Source organism: Felis catus, chromosome F2 (genome assembly GCF_018350175.1).
Source record: "Felis catus isolate Fca126 chromosome F2, F.catus_Fca126_mat1.0, whole genome shotgun sequence".
Lineage (NCBI taxonomy): Eukaryota > Metazoa > Chordata > Mammalia > Carnivora > Felidae > Felis > Felis catus.
The window spans coordinates 21,369,422-21,387,285 of record NC_058385.1 but is presented as its reverse complement, the minus strand read 5'-3'; the positions used below and the strand labels follow the sequence as shown (position 1 = coordinate 21,387,285).

Here is a 17,864-nt window from a genome sequence, read left to right as displayed (position 1 = left end):
ACTCCATTGTTAAAGGGTCAATACCTGTAAATTAAAAATAAATCCAGCAAAACCCCAAAGTTTAATTTTAAGAAATCTTAGAATTTCAAGATACCTTTTCTTCAATTGAATTGCAATTGCAATTTTAAACACATTGCACTTTGAGTAGGAAGAATGTGAATTATTAACATTTCCTTAAGAAAAAAATCTAGCGATCAAGAAAACGTACATGGAAGCTTGGAGGAAAGGACTGATAAAATAAATAAATCTGTGCTTATAGCAGTATATTGAAAGAAATAATGTTCTTTAAACATTTCATTAATAATTAGAAGGCAATTACTTTATTCCTTCTTTATTTTCTACCTTTACCCCAAACCAAATCGACTATATATAAATTTCTTATAAAATATACTGAAATTAAAATGTAAATTATATATGATTTCACCCTTTATGGTTTCATTTCAAAATTACCCAGAACTGAATGTTATTTAGCTAGGTTTTTTGTGTTTTTTTTTCCTAGCTAGGCATTTTTAAGCCAGATTTTAGAAACAACCATAAGATGGACTTCCTAGAATTGTCTTGCATTTCTGTAACTTTTATGCAAGATTTCTGAAAATAATGTTAGATATAGATCAATTTTATCTGCCATCAACTCTTAACCAATTCTTGTGCTAAATGAGGAAAAAGGACCTCGGATTTAAATTCCATAGCTTCAACACTATGATGTGAGTTGAGGCAGTCCCCAGTTTACATTCTCAAAATGTATTTGTAACCTGATTATTTGAAGTGTAAATGTATCTTCCGGTGCAATCAACGTGAAAGTGCTGGAGGCCTACCAGGCCTGCCAGGAGAGGGTGCCCTTCATGCCATTGCCTCGACTGCCACTCACACAGCTCCTCTCTTGTTCCTTCTCCTCTCCATTCAATTATGGTAGGGCCCTTTGCCACTTTCCGGGCTGTGGTCTAGGACCCTTCCAGTACTGAACCATTAGTGGATGTCCCTATTGTCTGAGATAATTGTTCCAGGAGCAGAGATTCTGAGGTTCAAATCAGAACTGGTAGAGTGAGGATAGGGATTTTAATGGGAGAGGTGGGGGTCGGGAGATGGTAAGGGCAAGGCTCCGTGTCGAGGGCTTTGACCCCAGGGCCATCTGTGCTTATAAATCTCCTGAGTCCTCGGCATTTCCCTGATCACTGTCTTCCTTCTCTTTTGGGGCCTTGAGTACAAAGAGATGCTCCCAGTGCTTCTGACCAGGCATTCTATTTTTCCTGGGCCAGCGCATTGAAAAGTACGACCGCCATCTCCCCTCTGCTTGCTTGTGAAGGAAGAACACGTAGGTCAGGGTTTTTAACTGCTGATAGTCAAGGTCCAGATGGTCTTAGAAGACTTGCTCCCAGGACTTGTGCCCCCTGGCTTTTTACTTAGACCCTGTAAGAAAAGCTAGGCAAATCTTTCCATAGTGGGAATAATACATCAGTGGAGAAGAGAGCTTAATGCTCTTCTCTGGATTGGCATAGAGCCGAGCAGTATGATGAGTTTGCAGGCTTGTGGGTGGAAGCCCCGGAGACAGGTGCAGCTGAGGGGGTTTTCTACCTCTTCCTGCTTTTCCTTATCTGTTCTCATCACAAAGATTGAGCCTCTAGGCTCACACCAGAGGCGGTACAGGAAGACTCAAAGCAGATTAATAGAACCCCCAATGGAGACAGAGCAGGGGGAAATCCCTGTTGGTGACCACATGGAAAGAAAGGGAGTTTCTTGAGCCATCAAGCCACCTGGCCGGGTCAGGTGTCTTTCCAGGGACCATTGATAAGGACGGGTTGCTTCTTGGTTTGGGATTGCCTGTGCGGGGAAAAGTCACATTTTGTTAAATGTTAAGCTTCTCTTAAGACATAAATGTTAAGATCATCATGAGGCTCTGTAGAGATACGCCAGGAATTACTGTAGGCTCCCTCAGCCAAGAGTCAGATTCTTCCACTGCCTCAGGAAAGTTACCTAACTTCATTCTACTGATGAAATTCCCCTAAAATGGAAATAAACTGTGAGACTACTGTGTCTTCTAGATCCCAAAGATATCATTTATCTTAAGTGCAAAGTGAAATTATTCAAAAATGTGGATTCGCTTGACAGAAGACTTGCTCTCTTCCTTCTGTGGAAATTAAGGACCCTTGTTAACTTTCATGACTGTCTTTAATTACAATCCAGCGCTGAGCCCTGCACAACAATACTGCCAAACCCAAGTCCTAAAATTCGGATGTCAGCCTGGCATTCTGGGAAGTATTTGGAGGCCACAAACACATGATTTTTATATTACAGTGATAAAAAAGAAAGCGTACTTTAGGCTACACTTAAAACAATAATATTGGAATAAATACTTGAAACTATAAGGGACAGAAAGGGAATTATTGGTCAGCTTTACTTGTTTGTAAATCACGATGCTGTTCTATATGATACAGTCCTTTAATATCCTCCTAGCTTCGTGCTTACTTTCTGGTGGGATTGGGTGGTTGGGAGGAGATTTTCCCCTGTGTTGCTTGGTTCTGTGCCCAATATTGTTCCCTCTGACTTCAAAATGAATTGAGTGCTAAAATCATCTTTGTGGCAGAAAGAGTAAAGAAAAAAAGGAAAAAAATGCTGTGAGGCTAGAGACTCTAATCTCCTCTTAGAAAAGAGAATTTTGATTTTTGACACTACACAGTGACTTTTAGAACAATCTAGTTGAAGTTTAATTATGGCTATTACTGGATTCTAAAGGAGATCATCTTTTAACCTCTTATAAAACAACAAAACTAAATCTAGAAATCGTATCACCGGAGTTAAATTTTATAGAAAAGGTAAATCGGAAAAACAAAGGACAATGGGAATAGTCGCTCAAATCTGTAATACTCCTGTTTTGTTTCGTTTTGTTTTCATTGAAGTTCTAGATTAGGGTATTTCACTCTAAGCTTGCATACCTTTGGTTATGGAGATAATATCGGGAAGCATTTGTGACTGAACAGTTGTGGGAGTGTTTGGGGGGGGGGGTGTTTACCAGCTTTTGAAATGAACATATAGATAAGCTGTCATTAACTGATTTAGGTGCATTGTGGGCAGGCATCAAGACTGAAGGTGGATTGTCACAGTCTCAGTCACCGGGACAGACGGGATTTCTCAGCTATGGCACAAGCTTTGGTACGCCTCAACCTGGACAGGCACCGTATAGTTACCAGATGCAAGGTCTGTATACACACTGACACTACCCTTTTCATTAATCCTGGAGTCCAGTAGTTACCTTCTAAAGTAGAGCCCTGTGTTCTGTGTAGGTAGTAAATGGTGATAGAAAGTGACTGGGCTTAGAGGCAAGATCCCTGGTTCTGCTTTGGCTCATCACTTACTTATTCTCTGGGCCTAAATTTCCATATTTATAACCTCAAGGGGTCAGACCGAATCGTCTCTGAAGTTCTTTTCAAAAAGCTCTAACATTCCGTGTGACGTTGAAGTTTTCCGCCTCTGCCTCTATCAATTTTAAAAAAGGAATGACAGGGGCGCCTGGGTGGCTCGGTTGGTTGAGCGTCCGACTTCAGCTCAGGTCATGATCTCACAGTTTGTGGGTTCGAGCCCCGTGTGCACAGAGCCCGAAGCCTGCTTCGGACTTTGTGTGTGTGTCTCTCTCTCTGTCCCTCCCCTGCTCATGTTCTCTCTCTCTCTGTCTCAAAAATAAATACAAACATTAAAAGAAAAAAAAATTTTTAAATAAAAAAGGAATGACAAACCCAAAGTTATGATGTAAGAGGCTGGAGTGTGATATGTGCTAAAACCTCTGGGGCTTGGCATTACCAGCCAACCTTTTTAAAAGGGCTGTTTTCTTCACTGTCATTATCGTAGCTCTAGAAGTACAGTATGTGATACGTGTTAACTAAATGACCTACCAATGACCAAGAGATTAAATTGACAACCACTCAATGCATCTTCAAGATACTGCTTCCAAAGACCAGTCCCTGGGCTCTAAGTTTGAAATATAGACCAAACATACCGCAAATGCAGGACAGATCAAAGAATAGCTGAAAGTTTAACGCTGTCAATACTGGTTTCAGGAACACACAGGCGTAAATGTAACTGGCAGATTATTGTCATGCAAATGTGTCCGTAAAATAATGGAAGTTCTTATAATCTAAATATTCTCCTAATATCTTTTCACTACAAATCAGTTTAATCCCATTCAGCCTCTTAATAATGGTGCCAAGCCACAATTCAGTTAAATCCCTTATCACTACTTTTTGATTGAAGGCATTCTTTTTGTAGTTTTTTTGTCTCTTTTATATCTTTTATTCTTCATTACGTTAAAATAGTTGTTTATTGCAAATAAATTAGAAAACAAGAAAAATAATGTTTCATATTTACTATTATGACTTTAATATTCTTCCAGATATGTAGTATTGGACCATATTGTATAATATATTGCAACCTGTTTCTTTTCAGTAACAATATATTGTAAACATATTTTCACATCAATAAACTCGATTCTATAGCATCATTTTAATGATTGCATAGTTTCATATATATATATATCTTATTTAATAATTCCCATTTTGTTAGAAGTCCAGAGCAATGCCATGAATATTCTATGTGCATTTTTAATTATTTCCTTTGAATAAATTTAAGCCTGAATTGCTAAGTAAATTTTTAGACTCTTTTACAGATTTGTTATATATTTACGCAAGGGCTGTGTATTAGCATGTACACATTGGGTAATATCTTTCTTTTTTTAATTTTTCTTTTTAATGTTATTGAGAGACAGAGAGAGACAGAGCGCGAGCAGGGGAGGGACAGAGAGAGAGGGAGACACAGAATCCAAAGCAGGTTCCAGGCTCTGAGCTGTCAGCACAGAGCCCGACGGCGGGGCTCGAACTCACGAACCGGGAGATCTGGACCTGAGGCGAAGTCGGTCACCCAACCGACTGAGCCACTCAGGTGCCTCTGGGTACTATCTTTGTAAAAATTGTCATTTTAGTAGGTACAAGATTTTATTACTATCGTATATATTTTTTAATTGAGAAGATAATCATTTTTTTCTTCCATGGCAGTGTTTTTCTTTGTCTTATTATTTCTTTTATTAAGATTTGTAAGCTTTTATAATATTTCATAGGTAAACTTCCAGCTTCTCAGTTTTTCAACTAAAATGTAATGGGACCAGATCTATTAATCTTTTCATACTTGTTTTTGCCTTTGGTATAAAAATACCTGAGTTATAAAATTCTGATATATTTGGTAGCTACAAAATAAAAGTTGGCTTACCCCCGATAATATGTGTTGTTAGAGGGATGTTATGTCTTATATGCCAGATTCCAGAACTTTAACGCTCCTCAAAGGAAGAATTATGTTCCTGCATGTGCTGATTATTTGAGTAAAGGGATGAAAAGAAAAAAAGAGTTGAAGAGATCGTGTTAATGAATTCAGTAGTCCTAGACTGTAGTAATGAGATGAACCATAACGCAGACAAGGCCTGTTTGCTTCTGGAGCTTGCGTTTGTCAAGAACAGAGTCTTCTGAGAACTATGGGAGAAAAAGATAAGGCACCACAGCCTCTTCTCCATAGAGAAGCAGGTCCTAAAGGTCGGAAGGAGGCATGTGAGGTTTCTCGCGAGAGGAGAGCTTCCTCAGTGCGTGTGGTTCCTGGGCCCAAGCCCGTCTGCAGCCTCTTGGTTACCCATCCACAGTGAGCTGAGCAGAGAAGTTTTAAGTGTTTAGAAACTTTTATCGGTCCATAGTAAATCTCAGGTTGGTTAAATCAGGTAATAATTCTAAGAAATGGGGCTTACACCCTCTCTCGTTTCTTTTTTCATTTCATTCCTTTGGTGTAATACCTTATTGTATTTTGCTAAATTATCAGTCCTGGAAGGATTAGGGGGAAAAACTAGTCTTGCAATTTCGGAGAGTTTGAGAGATAACGTCCTTGAAAGTTATCTTTATTCTTTCTCTAAGATCAAAAGCTTATACGGCCGAATGAGTTCCTAAGAGGACTAACCAACTGTCAGAGTATAAACATAGTGTGAGAATAGAGAGAACGTGGAAATGAAGGAGGAGGAAAGAAAGTTAGTTTGGAGAAGGAAAACTCTTGATTTAAAAAAAAAAATAAACAGGAGAGCCCGGGTGCCTCAGTCGGTTAAGCTTCTGACTCTTGGTTTCAGCTCAGGTCGTGGTCTCACAGTTGGTGAGTTCGAAATGCACTGACAGCACAGAGCCTGCTTGGGATTTTCTCTCTTCCTCCCTCTCTGCCCCTCCTTCGCTCCCTCTCTCCTTCCCTCTCTCAAAAAAAGAAAGACACGTGCAGTACCAAATATAGCATTGCCTCTCTACCCATATTTTCCATTGCATCTGGGCATATTGGATATTGCATTAAAACTTCTTTGTGTTTTTGTGCAGCCTTTGGTGGGATGGCCTTTCCAGGGGGATTTCAGAACCCATTTTCCATGAATGAGATATTATTTTATATGGGTATTTCTATAATGGCCCTTGACTCAATTTTAGATGATTAGATATAATATGACTTCCACATATCAAGCCAGATAATTATATGCTATTAACTTGAAACATGCTAGTGTGGCGATGGTAATGATATATAATATGCTATAAACCTCTTATGGCCAGATTTGGCTAAATACTGAAATTCTGATTAATAATGTATTTTTATAAGTATCAAGTGTATTATGAAAAATGCTTCACTATTATTAAATGATATTGTGTATCCAGTTGCGGGAATCTATTAGTCTTTGAGTGTTTTTTCAGTACATCTTTTTTTAATATAAAAATTTTTATAATGTCTTAAATTATTTTCAACATTATCCCAATTATTTGATCCTTAATGAATAACAGCGATTTCTGCTTAGATCAGTCTTATAGCTATTAAACATTCTTAGAATCCTAGGTGAAACTATATGTATTTTAGTGGTTTGGGAGTGTTTTACCTAGCTTTTTTGCCACGATCTTTTCACCTTTAAAATATAAGGTATGATCATCAGTTATTCAGAGATTTAGCTACTAGGATTTCATGATATTAAAATTTCATAATTCTAGAAGACATGTTCTAGTAACTCAAATGACTCATAAACTGAAACGTGTTATGCTTACTGTGTTATGCTGATTCATTGAAAGAAACTTTATGGTGATCACCTCTTGGCCAGATCTGCCTCCATCAGGCATAGAAGGGCTAGACTAAAGGCACGGTGACACCTTGCCGTCTGGTTAATGGAGTAGGTTCTAGGGGCACCTGGGTAGCTCAGTCCGTTGAGCTGAATTCACCTCAGGTCATGATCTCATGGTTCATGAGTTCGAGCCCCACATCCGGCTCTGCGCTGACAGCACGGAGCCTGCTTGGGATTTCTTTCTCTCTCTCCCCCTCCCCCACTGGCTCTTTCTCTCCCTCTCTCACAATAATCAAACTTAAAAAACATTGTGTAGGTTTTAGAGTCAGGTTGCCTGTTGAATAGCCCTGCCATTGCTGTCTGTGGGCCTCCACAGGGCTTGACCTCTCCACGTCCGCCCTTCCTCTTCTCTCGGGTGGCAATAATATTATATACTCTAGCAGTGGTGGAGTGAGATTTAATTGGGATTATCCAGGTAAATCACTCTGACCAACATGTATGCAGCCCATGGTAAGAACTGAAATGGTTGTTTTCATTGTTACTGCTCTCATTGTGGTGGTGATGTGGTTCCTATTTATTACTTACTAGTGGTGTTATTATTTAAAAAAAAAAAATAATGTTTATTTTAGAGAGAGAGTGCAGGGGAAGGGCAGAGAGAGAGGGAGACCCAGAATCCGAAGCAGGCTCCAGGCTGCTGCCAGCAGAGAGCCCAACGTGGGGCCCGAACTCAACAAACTGCGAGGTCATGACCTGAACTGAAGTCGGACGCTTAACCAGCTGGGCCACCCCGGCACCCCAGTAATGTTGTTATTACTGTCCAGCTTTCTCAAATACTTAAATGCTCACTCCCATTCGCAGGGGAAAAAAATATATATGTGCAGGCATATATATAAATTTAGTATATACATTATATACTAAAAGTATGTATATATGCATATATAAGCATACATATATATGTGTGTGTATATGTGTACATATTATAAAACCAGCAAAGAGAACTCTAAGAACCCAATAACCATATAAGCATAGCAAAAAAAAAAAAAAAAAAAAAAATCCAGATCTAGCTAATGTCCTGGCAAAAAGGAAAATCACTATCAACACAGATCAGGCTGTTTGTACATGATCCAGAAATTGGTGGAGAGATCAGAAGAAACAGCCGGGAACCTGAAGAGGAAAATCAGAAGAGAGAAACGGCTGTGCTGCTGACGTGGGTGGCAGACGTCGGGGGGAAGCAGTGAGTGCACAGAAGGGCTGCTGTGAAAGACAGGAACTTAGTTCTGCAGTGGTGGGAAAGAAGGAGGCATCATCCGAGTGCTCGCACCTCTGTCATCCCTCAGTCATAGCTCTACTTTGAGCAAGAAGAACTGGTAGAAAAAGAAAAGGCAGCCGCCGCATAAACGGCAAATTGTTTAGTTCAGAAATCAAAATGAGGAAAGAAGATAGGAACGTGACATTCTGCTACACAGAGATGGAATTCTCTAGTACCCGTGCAGCAAAACGGTTAATGTTCACGCTGCAGGGATTAGTGCTGAGGGCTGTTGTCTCCATCCATGTGAGGACCCTGAACGATGACTTTAAGGGATAAACCTGAAAACGCCAAAGGATGTGTCAAAATGGAGAATGATTTTAGAACAGTCAGACCCTGCTATGTTGTAATGCACTTAAATCCTAGTACCAATAGGGAAGCCCCTCAGAGAATGCTACAACAATATAAAATATAGTTGCCTATAGTGTATATATTCTTGAGGGCAGATTTGCTCTTTAGATAATTGAGACCTTGTGTCACACAAATTCATATATAAGTGTATACCAGCTCTAGGAGAAAGCTTTTTAGAAAGTGCACTTCTGAGTGCTGTTTGTACTTGAACACTTTTATGACACTTGAGGAACAGAATTAGTTGGTAATTTGTGGGTATTTGCCACTTCCAAGCCTTGGGAAGTATGCCATACATGCTGCCCGTGTTTGGTCCAGGGGATCCTTCTGGATCCTTCCAGCTCCAATGTTCAGCACTTCTGTTGTGGTAGGCTTCTGTGGATCCTGCATGTGCCTCATTTTAAGACAAACAAGGGCTGAATTTTTGTTTTCTTTTTGTTTAAACTTTTTTTTTTTTTTTACTGTTTATTTTTGAGACAGAGAGAGAGCATGAACGGGGGAGGGTCAGAGAGAGGGAGACACAGAATCTGAAACAGGCTCCAGGCTCTGAGCTGTCAGCCCAGAGCCCGACGCGGGGCTCGAACTCACGGACCGTGAGATCATGACCTGAGCCGAAGTCGGCCGCTTAACCGACTGAGCCACCCAGGCTCCCCTGAATTTTTGTTTTCTGTGCACTGATACTAATAGCCCATGAAGTAAAACCTCATGGATTGGGAAGTCTGATTGCTTTCCCTTTTGCTGTAAGGTCGCTAGAAAATTCTGTTTCTGCTTTAGTGATCTCTTTTTGTACATCCAGTGAAAGTTTGGAAACAAGTTTAAGAGAGGACAAGAAAATGTTTCTGTTCATAGACCACTATAGGGTTCACCCTGAAGAGGTAGAATCCTTGCTTTTAGCGTTGATACTTCCCTGCTCCCAGGGTTAGCCTTCGTGTTTCTGGAAGACGTTTTGGAAGGGTGTGAGGAGGTTTCCCTTCACAGGCCTTTGACAAACTTTATGCAAATGGGTTAGCCGAATGAATGAATATGTATGGAAAACGGGTCCCTGGCGACCCTGGGTCAGTTGTGCAAGTGGCATAGACAGTGTTTTCAGTGCTGCTGGCCAAAGGGCCCCGACAGCCATAGTGAGGCGTGGGTGTTGTGTGTGCATGTGTGTATGCATATGCGTGTGTGAGTGTGTGTCCGTGTAAAAATCCTCTTAGAAGAAACTGCTTCAGCCTTTTATTTACTGACCAATTTCACAGAATATCTGCCCACTTTGTCACACATTAGTTTTTATTCACTTTTTAAAAAAGTTTTATTATTTCTTTGTTCTGAGAGGGAAAGTATGAGCCGGTGAGGGGCAGGGAGAGAGAATCCGAAGCAGGCTCCGTACCAGCGGCGTGGAGCCCTAAGTGGGGCTGGAACTCACGAACTGGGAGATCATGACCTGGGCCAAAACCAAGAGTCGGACGTTCAACCGACTGAGCCACCCAGGTGCCCCATTGACTTTTTATGTATAGGAAGCAACTGACCTGAAATCAAACTTTTACTTAGATTTTTTTTTAATGCACGTTCCAGAGCTATTGCTGTCACCACCTTTCATTTACCCCCGCGTTCCACACAATACAGGCTCATAGTTCCATCTCCCACAGAAAACAAGAAACTGTGTTCGTAATTGTGAGGCTGAGTCACATGAAGAAAATGACATTGTGTTGGGCAATTTATTTAAGGTGAGGACGCGCTAAAGACTTTCATGCACGAAAAAAAAAATAGATTGGGTTAGAATTAGCTGAGCCTCAGCTTGGAGGAAAACCCAGCATCCCATAATAACTTAGTTCTGTTAATTCTTTTTTTTTTCAACGTTTTTTTTTTATTTATTTATTTTTGGGACAGAGAGAGACAGAGCATGAACGGGGGAGGGGCAGAGAGACAGGGAGACACAGAATCGGAAACAGGCTCCAGGCTCCAGGCTCCGAGCCATCAGCCCAGAGCCTGACGCGGGGCTCGAACTCACGGACCGCGAGATCGTGACCTGGCTGAAGTCGGACGCTTAACTGACTGCGCCACCCAGGCGCCCCAGTTCTGTTAATTCTACATGGTTGCAAGTAGTGATCCTCTTTACTCATCTCTTCATTTCTGGTGTCTAGTAACAGGTCTAAAATAGATGAATTTTTTTTTAAAGGTGGAGGGGTCGATGCCACAAAGAAGGTTAGAGATTAAGATTCATCAGGACCCTAGTTCCCTTCATTTGAAGAAGCGAATTTGGAAGTTAGCCTAATAAAAATCTTGGTTGGTCTATGATCATTGTTTGTTCAAAGCGGTCTTCCTTTGTGTTCGTACTTCTAGAAGGGCCATTTGAGGGCATCCCAGAATGGGAGGTGGGGGCACACAGTGCCTTTCTGAGTGTTTCTGAGTGTTTTACCGCCCCCAAACAGCAATTCAGTGTGGTGCATTCCTTTCCTTCTGCACTGGATCTGCCATGATAGATAGGAGGGGCCACACAGACACACACGCACGGAAACTAGAAGGCTCTGGAAACTTCGCTTTGTTTATTTTCCTTAGGCTTTATTGCTCTCACTTAGAGAGGACGATAATACAAGTTCTGACTGCCTCTTTGTATATTATGTTGTTTGTTCTGTTAAAGAGATCGGGGTTCAAACCAGTGAGAAGACACAAAGGAGGGCAGGGGTTGAAGAGTGTATGGCAAGGGGGACCGCTGTGCGCCTCTCTATGCCTCACTTCTCTGGGGCTCATGATCCAGTGGAAATGATCTAATAACAACCCAGTCAGCGAAACTGTCCTTACTTCCTTTGTTCTGCCTGTCCATAGCTTCTCCCATATACGGCCGAAGTGTTTCCGTGTCTGAGGCATTTAGAACCTCAGAATTGCTTAGCAAAATGTTCTCTGAAAGGTTTTTTCATTGTCCGTAGACCTGACATTTTTCACAAGGAAAATTAGCAAACTCCAAGATGCATGACTTGCAGAAAATGAATCTTAAACCTTTTGTTACAATCTGCGTGACAAAGCACTTGAGATTTGTACTTCTTGACATAAAGTGACACAATACAGGTTGAACTTGAAGAATCGCTCTTGTAGCCTGCAGTGATGTTCACAATTTCTCCCTGACTTCTTTGCCGGTCTACTCACGTTTATATTTTAGTTCATGGCCTTTTTGCGTTCTAGAACTTTTTTTGTGCCGAAGGTGATTTTTTTTTTTTTTAAGTAATATTCCATTTCGTTTCTTTTGGCATCTTGTGTTATTTCAGCTAATGGGGACTGAAAATGGTATCAGATTTTTTTTTTTGAAATCCAGCTGCAGCAGTAATCAGTGGTCAGCACCAAATGTATTTTCTATAGGAACCGTTAGAGGATATAGAAATAGATCAAGAAAGGTAAACGTAAAGGCTCTGCAAGCTTTATTACCTAAGTGAAAAAAAACGCTCTTCGGAATATAAAAACTATTACCGGGATAAAAAGGAAAGCTTGGTCCCTTAAAATCCTTCTTGTAGGAAAGGGGGGAAACTTTGGTTTTAAATAACCCATCTGGCCTTCAGAGGCTTTTCCCCGGGGAGTTGCACTAACTTCTGCCACATAGATCGTGCCCGATGATGGACATAGCCCATGGCAAAGAGGCCAGGGAAGGAAAGCAAATGGACTTCTGTGAAAATACACGAGGGACAAAGAGCATCCTGCTCGCGGAGTAAGTGCTAGGAAACACTCTAAAACATGGGGAGTACAGACAGGCCCCAGCAGGTTCCAGCATTCTTGTGTGGGCTGGGATTCTGGTTTTTAATGTGAGTCCTTGTTCTCTGTGAAGTAGACCTTTGACCTACACGTCCCCCTTTTCTTTTCTTTTTTTTTTTTTTTTTAAAGCGTTTTGAAGTTAGAGCGGGGCAGTGTTCTCCGGTGAAATCACACAGAGAGCTTCGATTTCATATTTTAAACCGTGTCCTTTATCAATATGAACTCTAGTCTTCTTCATATGCTAAAGTAGTAGGGATTTATTAACGAAGGTCCTGCGAGGTTGGCTTATTTTTCAAATACAGTTGCTTAGCACCTATAGAACTGGGTGGCCCACACAGGGTCTTCTAGCAAGACTGTTTCTTGTTTTTTACAGTTGATGAGACCACTACCCTTTCTCCGTAGGAATCCCTGACAAGATCAAGAGGAAAGCAAAATCTTTGTGATATACTCTCTATGGGCAACGTTCTATAATTTGCTTTTAAAATGGCTTCCTAGCCTAGAAGAGAGCTATACAGAAGAAACCTTTTAGAAAGGAGGTGGTTTGATTGCACGTTTATTCGTTAAACGTTTCAGGTACCTTTGTCCCAACCGTTGGTATGTCTGTGATGTTTATGTAACCGGAAGTTACGCCCACTTCTCGTAACCTACGATTCGCTCTCAACGCGTCTCAGTCAGAAAATCTAAAAGGTGGATTTGGCGTGATAGAGTGGAAGACGGTGACCTGAAAGTGGAGACAGTTGGTCATTCCCTTAGAATCCTTGTCCAAGAGAGAAAGTAGCGTTCACTCTGCTTCTTGGAAAATGAGGAGGATGTCTGCCTCAGCTTCCTTATGAAGCGATGTTGGAAATAACCAGAGATGATGGAGGTGGAAGTGCCAAAGTATAAATGGACTATTAAAAAAAAGAATATTATTGCATTCTGAATATGAAATTTCTCATACGCAAGCGAGACTCTTAATTTCGTTAACATACCCACAATATGCCAGTACCTGAGCTCGCAGCAGCCTCTTAGGAGGCCCATATCTGTACTGAAAGGTCAGGGTTTTGTCAGGATGTCCTTGTAGTATATATAGGGATGGGATATTCTTCTTCCATCTCTGTGATCCAGTAAGATTTTATGGGGTGTTCCAAATCCATGATGCTGAATCAGTTTAAAATCTTACTTGATATAAAATTCTGGATTTTCTTCTTGGAGACTGAGAAATATTTTACATCCTTCCAGAAGAGTGCTTATAAGTCCTGCAGTTAATTTTCTTTCATTTAAAGTAGTGACTGTAATCTAGTGTTTAAAGACAAGTCTTAGGAGCGCCTGGGTGGCTCAGTCGCTTAAGCGTCCAACTTTGTCTCAGGTCATGATCTCACGGTTCGGGAGTTCGAGCCCCGTGTCAGGCTCTGTGCTGACAGCTTGGAGCCTGGAGCCCGCTTCGGATTCCGTGTCTTCCTCTCTCTTTGTTCTTCCCCGCTCGCACTGTCTCTCTCTCTCTCTCTCTCTCTCTCTCTCTCTCTCTCTCTCTCTCTCTCAAAAATAAATGTAGACTAAATAAAGATTAAAAAAAAATTTAAAGATAAGTCTTTATGCATCATCTAGTTTAAAGAAAAAAACAGTAAAGTGTGTATTCTCTAGGTAAAACCTGAGAAATAAGCCGAGTTATTATTTTTTTTCCTTTCCCTACTCTTCTTTTTCATCACTGGGCAAGTGAGGAAGCTGAGAGACCTTTTTTCTTTTGTGATGTCTGTTGGACTTCAAGCTGCCCTTCCAAACTGCCCACAATCGCCACCACCAACAAAAAGAAAAAAAAAAAAAGACTTATTAAAAGGTTTCCATCTGTTCCTACACCTGATTCTTTAGGTCAGTTCTATTATTACTGGACCCTTTGGTCACCACCCTGGATGAAAATTCTCTAGCGCCAGTTCTGTCTCCCACTTGAGCCTGGAGGAAACTCTTCAAAGGCATGAATCAGCCATGGTTTTTCCATCTCCATGTGAGGCAGCAGGATAAACACAACACAGGAATCTAAGGAACGTAGGTCAGGATGAAAACAAGACTAAGGAAGAGGCAAATTATGTGGCTTCAGTTAGTGCACTGGAATCCCCAGAAAAGGGAAATCAGTGCAGAGAGGAATAGTCAGGGAAAGCTTGTTGGAAAGCTAGGACTTGAGCCAGGTCTTGAAGGATGGGAAACGGGGACTGGTAGAGGGAAGCATTAAATAAGAGTAGCAGGAATGAGTCTGTTGTGTTTCCAGGATCACAGGGACCCCATCCTGAACTAACATGGCGGACTGTGGATGGGGGAGCTTGGGCAACGGTATGGGCCACAATATCCTTCCCTTAGCACATCTGTCCCAAACTCCCATCTCCTTTCTGTAGGGCCAGTTACCTACACAGATATATCCTTGAGTTTATGACCACTTCCTCCCACCTCCTCCACCCGTTAACATTTCCTGTGTCCCAGTATGCTCCTATTGGAATGTTCAGAATTTAGATTCTTGGGTTTTTTAGTTAAAGAATGCCATTTCTTTTTCCCAACTGTTATTCTTTTCTTAAAGGATCGAGACACTTCTCTCACCTACCTTTAGTCCCTCACCCTGCTTTTCTAAGAAGCGTTCACTCTCTGATCTTCTCCTTTGGGCAATTTGTCCTCACTGCCTGCCAGGAATGCACTGCTTGCTTTTTCTGCACAGTTGTGTTTTCCTTCCCAAACTTACCAGGTGTTTTCGCTTCATTCACTTGAGCAGCTTTGTCTCGTAGAGGTATTCCGAAAGGAAAAATTTTTTTTCAGTGTTCTTTTCTTTCCCCTCCCTGACCAAAAAAAAAAAAAAAAAAAAAAAAAAAGAGAAGTATTGCTATGATTTTTTCACAATAGTAAACTATTTAAATAGAGAAGATTTTCCTCTTAACGACTGGGTAAGAAGGTTCCCCCGCCTCCATCCTGCTTGGAGCGTAAATTCCAAACTGTACCAAGAATAATCCTGGGCATTACTGGAGCGTCACTTGCACCCCCTCCCTGCCAACCTCCTTAATTAAGAAATAATGAGTTCTAAGTGGGAATTGCTTCTGCTTTGGGGAATTTTTGTAATACTAACATTACATAAAATATAAAGCATCTTATTACAGAATATTTCTCCTTTCTCCTTTACCTAGAGGTGACTTTTCGTGTAAAGTCATTTGTCTCTAGGCAGGAGAAAACTACGTTATTTTGATAAAGGAATTCTGAATATTAAGCCTGATTCTGTGACCTAAGATGAAAGTGAAGACTCCTAAATCAAATAGAAACTCTCTGCAGATTGAACCTCATGGACAAAGGAGGTCTGTTTTTTTGTTTTTGTTTTCGTTTTGTTGGTTGGTCGTGTCTTGCCCTCCCTCGCCTCCAGCGTCCGTGTTCAAGCCCGCCATCCGGCAGCCCTCACACAAATGTGCCTCTCCTGCTGGGCCTGCCCCGGGTAGGAAGAGGGTTTTGCGGCTACACACCAAAACTTTCCTGGGAGCCCTGTGGTTGCGATTTTGCCTTTGTGGTGTTCTGAACTGGTGAAATTCATCTGGCGGTGTTGGCACCGATCTGCATCAGATCAGCTATCAAGGTGGGACCCTGTATTCCCTTTACGAGCTTTAGCACAGCTTAAGGACCCCAAATGCCCCAAACAGTCTCTGCGAAGCTTCCATTCTATAAATGCTTGACGAGCGCGATTACTTTCTTAGTGGAAAAAGAAAGGCTGTCCTGGTTACGTGTTTCTGAGGTAGCTGTGAAAACACCTACTGAATTGGGACAAAACGTAGCGGTCCTAAAAGTCAGGTACTGTGGGCGTTTGATAAACCTGTGGATTTTCAGGGTAAAACCCTCCCCTTTCTCCCTCAAGGAGACAGTAATTTCATGTCCAATGAGGGGCCTAGATGTGTGCTTTTTTAACAAGCATCTCCGGATGATCGCGTGACAGTTAGTTAGCCATATGTTCAATATGTTGGTTAAAAAAAATTCTTTTTAAGATCTTGCCCCCAACACCCCATGCCAGCCCCGATTACTTTGTGCACAGTACATATACCATAGAGATTAGAAATTTCGACACTGGGGCAAGACAGCCTGGGATTGAACCCCAGCTCCATCATGCCCGTTTATGTCTTCTGCAGTTTGTTCATCTGTAAAGTGGGACGTAAGCGTACTCACCTCGTGAGGTGGTGGTGAGGGCCCAGTGAGCTGTAACATGTAGAATGTTGTTTTGGGGGCCCGGCTCAGAGTTACCACTCAGTAAGTTTTAAGTGCTACTATTCTTATTATTTGCTTTTCTTAATCCTATAGAAAACGAGAATGAATTTCAGAACTTCTCACAAAGCAATAGAAAATAGGTAAGAGAGGACAAGAGACATTGTGTAGACTCTCAAACCGCACAGAGCTATTTTTGAATTTCAGTTTCACCCCATGAAAGCTGTATTATTGTAACCTAACCCTCTGTGTCCTTATTTGCAAAATGAGAATATTAATACTCCCTATAGGATCAAGGTGTGGTAGGGTGTAGATAAAGCAGGTAAAAGATGAACACATTCCCAACACACAGTAAATGCTCAGTGGACGTTGTCTTTAGTGTTACTGTATGGGGTAATACCGGGGATATTTGTATGGGTTGACTACAAATAATTAATTATATAAACTCTAAGTTTCTTTTTAGCCTATTTAATAGGGAAAGGACTAATGAGCTTAAACGTAATTGGTATTTGTTAATTTGTATCAACTTGCTCATTATTAATTAGCTTAAAATACTAATTCATAAGTCATACTATAAACATATTTGTGTACATGTTATATAAAATTATAATTTCTCTAAAAGTGTACATTATAGAGAAAGAAAGCAAGCAAGCAAGAAAGACTCAGTAATCTAGCCTTAGGAGGAAAGAGAAGAGGGGAACTCAGGGAAGGTTTTTCTGAAGAAAAGGGTTTCTAGTCGCTGTTGAGTTATGAAGTTGATTAGAAATTAGGACCGAATGGGAAGGAAGTAAGAGGTGCAAAGAATAGCCTTAAGAGAACCACATGTCGCTTCATTTGTGTCAAGTCAGGCTGGAATGTGTATCTGGTTGAGTTGGGTTGAGGTTACTGGGAAGAAACCAAAGAAGTCTAAAAGATAATCTGGAGCCAGACCAGGGTCTAAGAAATAGGCTCTGGTAAGGAGTTTAAATTGTATCCTGAGGGCAATAGGAAGCCACTAACAGTTACTTTTTGAAACAGGGAGGTGAGAAGATCAGATATGCTCATTAGAGAAAGTATTCTACCTTTGTGGAAAATGAACTGGAGGGGGCCAGAAGATGGGCAGGAAACCAGTAAAGGAGGCTGTTGAAGAAATCCAGTGTTGGTGGCCTGGACTGAAAGTTAGCAGCTCTCTTTGCCTGAGTCCTCCACGAAGGCAGG

At 41.2% G+C, this 17,864-nt stretch overlaps 1 protein-coding gene across 23 annotated transcripts in view; it reads left to right on the top strand.

The window, feature by feature from the left end:
* EYA1 (EYA transcriptional coactivator and phosphatase 1) overlaps positions 1–17,864 on the top strand; it is a 362,441-nt gene that overhangs the window by 222,082 nt on the left and 122,495 nt on the right. For 18 of the 23 annotated variants that reach the window (XM_045050239.1, XM_045050234.1, XM_045050241.1 and 15 more), the window contains one exon: positions 3,055–3,192. In XM_045050239.1, the coding sequence (XP_044906174.1) occupies positions 3,055–3,192 (138 nt within the window). The remainder of the gene's footprint in view (positions 1–3,054; positions 3,193–17,864) is intronic. The other 5 variants (XM_045050237.1, XM_045050236.1, XM_045050256.1 and 2 more) reach the window with 1 other exon arrangement.